Source organism: Meleagris gallopavo, chromosome 3, assembly GCF_000146605.3.
Source record: "Meleagris gallopavo isolate NT-WF06-2002-E0010 breed Aviagen turkey brand Nicholas breeding stock chromosome 3, Turkey_5.1, whole genome shotgun sequence".
Taxonomy (NCBI): Eukaryota; Metazoa; Chordata; class Aves; order Galliformes; family Phasianidae; genus Meleagris; species Meleagris gallopavo.
In genome coordinates, this window is record NC_015013.2 from 80,790,371 (window position 1) to 80,800,226 (window position 9,856).

General features: G+C 40.2%; 1 protein-coding gene across 8 annotated transcripts in view; it reads right to left on the reverse strand.

The window, feature by feature from the left end:
* The window catches only part of ENPP2 (ectonucleotide pyrophosphatase/phosphodiesterase 2), a 70,709-nt gene that overhangs the window by 34,424 nt on the left and 26,429 nt on the right, over positions 1–9,856 (reverse strand). For all 8 annotated transcript variants that reach the window (XM_019614229.1, XM_010709264.3, XM_010709259.3 and 5 more), the window contains exons 6-8: positions 9,713–9,810; positions 8,642–8,721; positions 7,352–7,471 (exon numbers count right to left, since the gene is read on the reverse strand). In XM_019614229.1, coding sequence (XP_019469774.1) covers positions 7,352–7,471; positions 8,642–8,721; positions 9,713–9,810 — 298 coding nt within the window. The remainder of the gene's footprint in view (positions 1–7,351; positions 7,472–8,641; positions 8,722–9,712; positions 9,811–9,856) is intronic.

The window sequence follows — 9,856 nt, forward strand, 5'->3', positions numbered from 1 at the left end:
GACTGGCTGACTGGACAGAAAGATGCGGGTGAAGGTGAGGAGAGACAAGGAAAGGTGCCTTCAAGCTGGAGGCTGTATGCTGTAGTCAGAGGTGTGCCTATAATGCAAAGACATATCCACAAGCCCGTTTGTGTCATCTATGTCAGCAAAGGGTATATAACTCCAACCCAGACCCTGTGTCAAACTAAGACAGGAGCTACTCCATACTCATTAGTGGTTCTCAGCCTTCCCACATGAAAAAGAGTCAACATTGAAAGCAAATACATTTTCCATTGCACTTTAGATTTATTCCTAGAGCAGAATCCTACCACAGCAGAGAAGAGAGGTCAAATATAAATTTAGCATAACGAGTGTCAGCTCCACTGCTGTTATGCTCCTTGGTCTTGCTGTACTTGGAAAACCATTGTCCCTCCAGAGCTGCAGTAGATTTATTTTTCTTTGAAAGCGTTTGTGTTCCTGCAAACTTGAAATAATTTTGCAGTTAACTTTGGGATGGTACCAGTAAACTAAGTCCAGGGAATTCAGTTTTAGAATTTTACCATCTGTTTGACTTTCTAGTGCTTTGGACTGCACGCATACAGGTGGTCAGTCTGCATCTTGTCAACTAAATGAAACAAGCCAAGTTCCACCCACAGCAGCTGAGTATGTCCTGTGCTTCTCCTGACTGTTAGCACTGCTGAAATCACTTGTAGATGTCTATTTCAGGCTTCTCCTCTACCATCCTGTAGGGTCTGACAATCTCTCCCAGGTGTTCTTAGCAGGGATCACCCCTAGTTGTACTATCCTCTGTTAACAGTAAGAGAACAGCATGTCCCTTGCAAGGGCACCTGGATTGGCTTCAGACAGGGAAAAAATGCACTCCCTCTGCTCCCAGCGCAGCAATTTACATTGGCATAACTATTTGAATGAGAAAATGCATCTGCTGCACTTGAAACAGCTAAGACAGTGATCTGTTAAAAGCTAAGACCAACAAGTCAAATGGTCCATACCTATCTGCAACGTATGCGAAATAAGTTTGAAATGACTCCCTTAGGACTTTGCCAGGCAGAGACTGGTTGGACTCAAGGTTACAAGAAAAACTACTAGATATTCATCCCTCCTTTTTTGAACAGGAGATTTAAACAAACAAACAAAAAACCCTTTGGTTTATTTAAAAGCAAAATAATAAAGTCCAGTGTGATTCAATATCATACCTAAAGCCACTACACATAACAAAGCATCTGCAGAGACATCATTTAAAATGAGAGGTAATGACCTCAAACTGCACCAGGAGAGGTTCAGGTTGGATATTAGGAAACATTCACTCTCAGAAAGAATGGTCAAGTATTGGAACAGATTGCCCAGGGAGATGGTGGAGTCACTGTCCTTGCAGGTGTTCAAGAAACCTATAGATGTGGCATTGAGGGACACTGTTTGGTGGGCATGGCAGGGATGGGTTGATGATTGGACTAGATGATCGCAGAGGTCTTTTCCAACTTTAATGATTCTGCGATCTTACAGTACTCACTGAAGCAGCAGCAGTCTCCCAGGTGAAAGAGTTTTCATCTACACTGAACAAACTTTAAATCTAACTTCTAGTGTGTTTTGGAGCTGTGACAGAATATAGTGATGGCAGTCTCTATTTCTCTACCAGATGCACCCCTGGTAGCCCTATCCTTTACTGATTAGCTAAAATCAGGTAACAGATTGGCAGCTGGAACAGATGATGGGCCTGCACAAATTTACTTCCTACCCTTGGCTATAGGATATAACTCCAGCAGAAAATCAAGGCAAACTGCTACTACAGTCCCATTGCCAATGAACATCTCTCAGTGTCATTAACTTAAATTTACTGACTTTCAAGACAGAGTGCAAGTCATTCATGCTTCTTCCAAGCACGAATGCTTGCCGTTCATTTCCATTCATGAATCTGTGCAGTCAATCAGTGTACAATACAAAAGTAAAAATTAGGTTATGTCCTCTCAACACTGTCCGCGTGAAACAGTCAAAATCGGGAATGGAATAAAAATTGTTTCACCTTCTCTCTGTTGGTTAGAGTTACGGTCTTTAAGTTATTTAATCCTAGATATTCCAGTACTGAGCATGTAAATACAATATATCATATACACATCTGTCACATCTGTTCAGGTCATTTATCATAAAGTGTACTATGTTACCCATTGCAAAGTCAGTTCCATTTGTGAACTTACATAATTTATTTACCATTCATAAATACATTGGCTTTAACTGCAAATATTAGTTAAACAGATACGTATAAAATTCTACATCAGATGAGCACCTCTGGTTATCAGATTGGAAAAAAATTTATAGCATTGTAAGTTATAAAAAGATCATATTTCTGATTTAATTGCTTAAGCAAATAAGAGAGGAATACATATTTAAAATTAATACTAGCCTGTATTCATATTGTGTTCATAATGTGTCATACTGGGAATTGGAGGATATCTAAATTTTCCACCATAAAAAGATTTGGTAAATTACAGAACCACTGATTCAACCCAAGTACACTGGCAAACATCCCAAGACATGATAAACATGGTTAACTAGATGTTTACAAGACATCTACTGTAAGCTAAGTATATCCTCTTTGTTGAGAGACTACAATTATTCTTTCTTTTTCTCCTTTATTTACTGATATAGAGAGGCTAAGCAACTTCAGGTGGAAGTGCACTATGCAACACACAAGTCCCAAGTTCTCCCTTCTTTCAGTTGCTAGGCATGTGTTTGCACAGATACTACAAAGTTCCTCAAATGAATTGTCTTTGAAAACCTGCACAGACAGTGCAGCATCCCACTACATTTAACCTGTGAATAAATGAACGTCCATACATTTTCAAGGTCTCCCTGTGTCCTGCTGCATCATTCAAGATCAGCAGTGGCACACCAGGTCAGGGCCAGGGGCAGGCCTCTTGCGAGCTGAGCAAACACAGCTGCCAGCCAGGGAAGGAAATCCATGTCAGGAATGGAGGTAGCACAGACACCCACTGCAATTGGGAGGAGGCCATGCATGAATGGGAAATCCCTTCCATGTCTAGGATTGATGATCACTATTTCCCAAACAAACATAAACAAGAGTGGTGCAGGCAAGTAGAATTAACTTGGCACAGTGATGCTACTTGTTACCCTCCTGCATCATTTGCACTTTTCCTGCCACGGTGAGGTAAAAGTTGGAGTCCTGACTCCCACAGGCCTTGCTTTAGCCATATTTCCTCTTTCTTACAATTTTAAAAGTGAAAGTGAAGTGTCATACAAGGTGCCCTAAACCACCCTTTATGCTGTTATAATTAAGATATTTCTGAAAAGAGGCATTTTTAGAGGCAAACTCACATACAAGCTGGACAGCCTTCTCAAGGGGCCTCTCTGTCCTCATTAACTACAGCCCTCATAAAACTACAGTATTATACCTATCATCTTCTGATCTTAAAGAGGCCAAAGGATTATTTCTAAGATCACTGAGAAAAGCAACATATTGCCTGTATTGTAAGCCAAATCAACATGTGGAAAACTACTGCTAAACAGAAGCCAAAGGCAGCTGGGTCTTAATTTAGGCAGTTGACTTCAGTGATTGAAGTTACTTGGATGAAAACAGTCTCAGTCTCATGAAAAATGAGCAGTGAATTTAGTTTGTCCTCTGAGAACAGGGGCTCTGATGCTCACAATTTCTGTGAGACGCTGTAGCAATACAAGAAGGAGTGGTTATGCAGCTGTTTCCTGTCACACACTTTTTTCTTTTAAAAAACAAGGTGGTTTTAAGCTTAGTATATAACCTTTATTTATTATATAAGTCAGAAAAACAGGTTTCAGGAAGTCTCACCACCAGTTAGAGGATCTCTGAGCACTTCCGAAGCTACCTGCTCCCTCCTTCCCCTTTTCCTATTGCTCTTAAAATAAATTTCTCACAATTCGTTGTATGAAAACGTTAAACTACTCATTTGTCAAATCCCACTGATACCATGTGTTAGCTTGGCTGCTTCCTAGCAAAGTACTCACTATCAGAACAAGTTATTTAACAAACAAACAAACAAAAAAACACACCACAAAAAAACAACCCACATACATTTTAACAAACTATATACAATAGACTTGTCCAGGAGCAAGGAAGTATTTTAGGAATGATTAACGTTAAGTGACATTCTCTTCAAGGCAGTTTTTAGCTATAATGTGAAGCTAGGGACCCCAGTAACAACTTCTTCCTTCCTGGGGAAGGTGGGCAGTTTTAGATAATAATTCTCTGTTCTGTGCTAACCAAGGACCTCTCCGAAGCTGCGTACTATGAGACCAAGACCTAAAAGGAATCGGTTGAATAACACTTTGTGATGTACAGGCAAGATTTTCTTTCTTCTTCCCTTAATTTTACTGTCTTTGAAAACCTACCATTTTTTGGCAGTTTTTAATCAATGTGATGTTTAGGCAAAATAATGAAAATTAATTAGAAAATCACTAGAGATCAAATTCAATTAGAAATGAATTAGAACTATATATCCAATCCACATACAGGAGAGAGAACTCTTTCTCCCATCAAAATCTCTGCCCTCTAGGTTTTAGTAGCTCATTTTAATACTTCCTTGATTCTGCAAATAAATACATGCAAAGCATGCATTTCCTCCATGTGCAGAGAGGGGATCATTTATGGTAGTAGATTTCTTGCAGAAATGTTTTCTCTTCTAACCCAGTCAGTGTGGCCACTCACATTTGCCAGACTCACAGATTCTCCTCGTAATAAGTATGTAGGAACTGAATTACAGTCCCTCTATACGTGTTCCCAATTCTCCAAGGAGATTTCCAGCTTATTATCTGATTCCTGTATTTTTTCTTTTAACACTTCCTTGGATCTGCTGTTCTATTTTAACATCCTTATTTGTGTATACAACACTCCCCTTTATCCTCTGAGAATTTTTTTCTAGCGTGTGGTCATCCACAGTTGTGTAACTTCCTTGAACTCTTTTCAGCTGACATTTTTCATGACCCTTGTTTACAATCCAGAATGACTTATATTCTCTGTAATAGCAGAGGTGTTCCTAATGAGTGGGTGTTAGAATTACCCAATATCCCCCACTCAACATGACAGCTGATGCAATATACACAGGCTATTAAAATATTGCAGTTTAAAAATAGAGACGTTTGTACAGTCCCTCAAAGTAAGTTTGAGTTATTCCTACATAAACTTGGTTGAGATGCACAATTTAATTTGCAGCTGCCTAACAAGTTATCAAACAATTGGCCCACTATATTGTCCATGAGATCGATGTTTGACTGCAGCAAGCACATTGCAGATGCCATTCAGTGTGTGGCTGTTGCTGTAGCCAGGATGAACGAAAAAGCTACCTGCTGTCTCCCTCTCACTGCTCCTAGTTTTATCCTGCTGCTTTGCTCTGATCTAGATGGATAACAGCCTGGCACTGCATCACCTTCTCTACTCTACACAACCTATGCTAAAAAGTAACCAAGGTCATAGTTGGGTGAGGGAGAAACTACGCCCCTCATTACTGCTGACAAATTCTACAAGTGCACAAATACCTCATATTCTGGCTCAGCTACAGCCAGACATCTGCCTGTCACACTCTAAATGATCTTGTCTCGCATTTCTTGTGGACTAAAACCACATGTGGACAAATAACACATGCTTGCTAAGTAACTTCCTTTTGTCTCCTGGGATACTAACGTCTTAGAGATCTGGAGGATTACGCCAATTTGAGCAAACAGCAAAGATTATGGTATTCCCAGTCCCCTTCCAATACCCAACTCCATTACAGAATCCTAAAGGTTGGAAGGGATCATCCAGTTCAACCCCCTGCTAATGCAGGTTCCCTAGATTAAGTTGCAGTGGAAAGCATTCAGGCAGGTTTTGAGTATCTCCAGAGAAAGACTTCACAACCTCTCTGTGCAGCTTGCTCCAGTGCTCTATCATCCTCAAAATATTTTTTTTTCCCTCATGCTTGTGTGGGATTTCCTGTATTCCAGTTTATGCCCATTGCCCCTTGTCCTGTCACTAGGCACCACTAAAAAGAGCCTGGCCCCATCCACTTGACAACTACCTTATATACATTTGTAAGCATTGATAAGATCCCCTCTGAGTCTTTTCTTCAGACTGAACTGAGACTGGTCTGCTAGCCTTCCTCATATGGGAGAGGCCCCTCATCATCTCTGTGGTATCTCTCTGGAAGTTCCCTCTCTTTCTTAAACTGGGGAGCCCAGAATTGGTCACAGAACTTCTGATGTGGCCTCACCAGAGCAGAGAAGAAAGGGAGGAGAACCTCCCTTGTCCTGCTGGCTACACTCTTCTCAAGATACCCCTGACCCTCTTGGCCGCAGGAGAACTCTGCTGGCTCATTGTCAATTTGTTGTCCACCAGGACACCCCAGGTCCTTCTCCACAGAGCTCCTTTCCATCAAGTCAGCCCCTAACCTGTACTGATGTATGAAGAAATCTAGCACTGGTTCCCATTTAGAAGCATTCTTCCTGATTACAGTCTGGCTCCTCAGGGAGTAAGAAGGCTTGTACTGCTTCCTGTAAAAATGGCCTCAATTTCTGGTGTAGAAAATGGCACTATCTGGTTTAACTGCTCAGGAAGTTTTTACATGCTAGGTCCCCAAGTAATCAATGTAGTATATGTACCTTGGCTACTTGCATGTAAAACTTATTAGTTTAATTTAAAACTATCTTTGGTGGCAAATTAAAGCAGGTCACTAAAGCATATGATAATAGGAGAAAGTTCAGTAGAAGCAAAGGGACCTCCTTTTAATCCTTCGAAAGAAGCCATTTCCATGCCTAAAATAAGGATTCAGACCTAGAGAAAACCAATTGTAATGCTTATTCAAGAGAGAGATTCGCTTAGCCATCGCTGCTGTGTTCTATGCAGAAATTAATTCACAAACTTCTACACTCTCTGCAGCACGTCAGGTAACAGCAATCACTTGTGGACCTAACAAATAATAATTATGAAGTTGTGCCATGCTACTCTGACAGAACATTAATATTGAAACTGCCAGAAGAACATTACTAGGACGAAAACCTGAGAAACCCGTAATGAAAAGGAAACACTGTGCCACAGTGACGAAAATACAGTAATTCGTGTTAAACTGCTGCCTAAAGTGAGGGTTTTTTCCTAGCCACATCTAATTTATACTTATCAACACAAGCACCTTTCCATAATCAATGGCTTTATTATTCTGAAAAGCAAAAGCCAGCTCAAAACGTTACATTGCATTGATAGACACAGGGCCAGCCATGGGGAGATCAGGTACAAATTGTTCACAGATGTATTTTTTTAAATTATTATTATTGGCTATGTTCCACAGCACAGGGGGAGGGGAAGGAGGAGGGAGAGAGAAGGAGGGAATCTGAAACTTACTGGTTGACCTCCCCACCATCTGTGATTGAATTTCTCTCGCCCTCGAAGACTGAAGCTGGCATCAAACACTGGGTCATACATTGAATTGCCAACGATTCCATGTGATTCAGGATAGAGTCCCTTTGTGCAGAAGTAGATTAATTAGTAAAACTCTAATGCACATTAATGCAGTCCCCATAGCTATCTGCAAATACCACTGAATTATTTTAAAATGGGTGTCTTTGTAACAGCACACCAAAAAAGGTTTTAACTTCAAGATAAGCACATTTGAAATTGGCCGTAGTAGTGAAAACAGCAGGAAATGGCTGAATTGTGCTAAAAAAAAAAAAAAAAAGCACAAAAACTTCTGCTGCTGGATACTTTGAAGTATTTTCTCACTAGAAGTTAGTTTGAGGCCATCAAAAATAAACAAAAAAATTATGAAGATTGATTTGAACTTTGAGTTCCTCTTTATGAATTCCCTTTCTGGAAATGGTAGTTCATTTTCCAGTAGCAAGAGTTAGAATCTGCATTCCCATTTTATAATAGTTTATCTTTGCTAGTGCCTCTGTTAGAGCTATTTCTAAGAAGAAACAAAAGCAAGACATCAAGACAGTGATATAAACTCAGAGGCTTTATACCTCAACTTCTCCAGAAGTAAAGGTAATTTAAGAGGTTTCTGATCTCCCTTTCTCTCCTGTCCTCTCCCATACTCAGCTACTTGTTTGTCCACCCCTTCTTTTATCTTAATATTTGTGCAGAGGCTGAAGGAAGAAAAAGAAGGGGAAAAAAAAATGGCTTCTGCTTCAGAAGCACTGTCACATGGCAGTGTTTGCATCTCAGACTGGGGACAGCCTGGCCACCAGCTGTGCCACCAGAGCACAGAAGTGATGGTTCGTTTACCGTAGAACCCAAGCAGCATCCAGACACGCTCAGCAGCTGTAAATTTTAAGTGGGTTGCTAAGTCAGCCCTACTGACTTCAGCTCCTCCAGTGAAGGAAAAACTGCTGGTTGTATTCTGGGTGGTTGTTTTTTTTCCCCCCAGAAAAACCATGACCTATAATTATACAGCAGTACAAATAACTGCAAAAACAGGCATAGGAAAATGCAGGAAAGCTGTAACATTGTGCATATTAGAGAGAAATGCTTTATCTCAAAACTTCAAAATACTGAAAAAAAATACTTAACATAAGGGAGAAAAGGATTGACTGTGAAGGAGTCCTAATAAAAAAAAAATCTTGCTTCCCACAACCCACATTTCTAGTGAAGTGCAACATTTTATCACCAAAAAAATCCTTCCCAAGGACTTACAGTAGCGAGGGTGTACAAGTTGGGGAAGGTTTTTGTAGGGTAGACTGGCCTCATGTAAGGAGAATGCGTTCCACAAGATCCTGAAAAATCAGCAGGGAATGCAAGCATTACAAAAGTGAAGCTCTGAGACATAAAAAAGAAAAAAAAGAAAAAAAAGAAAAAAATAGAAGTCAATTGCTTTCACTGAAAATGCTGCAGAAAGTGGTTAAACTTTAACCAACTTAAATGAACATCCTCTGATGACCACTGGCAAGTCTTCCTGCAGTGCTAAATCCACGCATGCTACTTTGCACTTCACAGTAAACAGCTGAAACAGAGAAGCTAGTACTACTAACCTAGCTACATTTCCATGCACTCCCTTCCGAGTTATCCCACTTTCAGTGTTCATATTCACTGGAAGTGTCTTGCTGTTAGGTAAAGGAACACGAGAAATTGCAGACTAATTTTAAATGACAAATACACTGAAGCAGGAGTTTCACAATAGGCTTTGGCCACAGCTCCCCAGTTGGCTACACAAATGCAAGTGACAGTAAATACACAGGGGAAAAAAAACACCTTTCAAGGATGAGCACATACACAAGCTACCATACTACACTAAAAAGCTCAAACATACAGTGTGTCCAATACACTACAAAATCAGGACCCACGTCTTCCACATTTGTGACTCAAGTACAAAATTTTGCAGGCACATCTCAACTAATCTATACAACGTTATGATACATATCACGTACTGAAGATTCATTTATTTGCTGGCAAACCAAATTAACGCCACCAATTCTGGGCTGCATTCCCTAAAGCAGCTCTCTTCTCATTCTTTGCTGTAAACTGCTTTAGCCAGGGTCCTTCAAGCCACCAGATGATACTATCTAAACCTAAGGGGACTAATGCAATTTGCTTTTATGGAAAATAAATGTAATCTTTATTAGAGTTTTGAGTCAGAAAAGCCCTGCATTTGGCAGAGCCCTTCTACACGCCAGACCCATGCTGACTTTTGTTACTCAATATACAATGAAAACAACCAGACTGCATGAGACTGTCTTTCGTTTATTGTAAGAAAACAGATGTACTCACTCAGTTTTTCAATATTGGGCATGACCTTGTTCCCTTTCTTCATATATGATGCACGGAAACCATCAACAGAGAAGATGATTAAAGGAGGACGAACAAAGCTAAAAAGCAGAAGCGGCAGGAGTATAAGTCAGCATTTCAATTTTT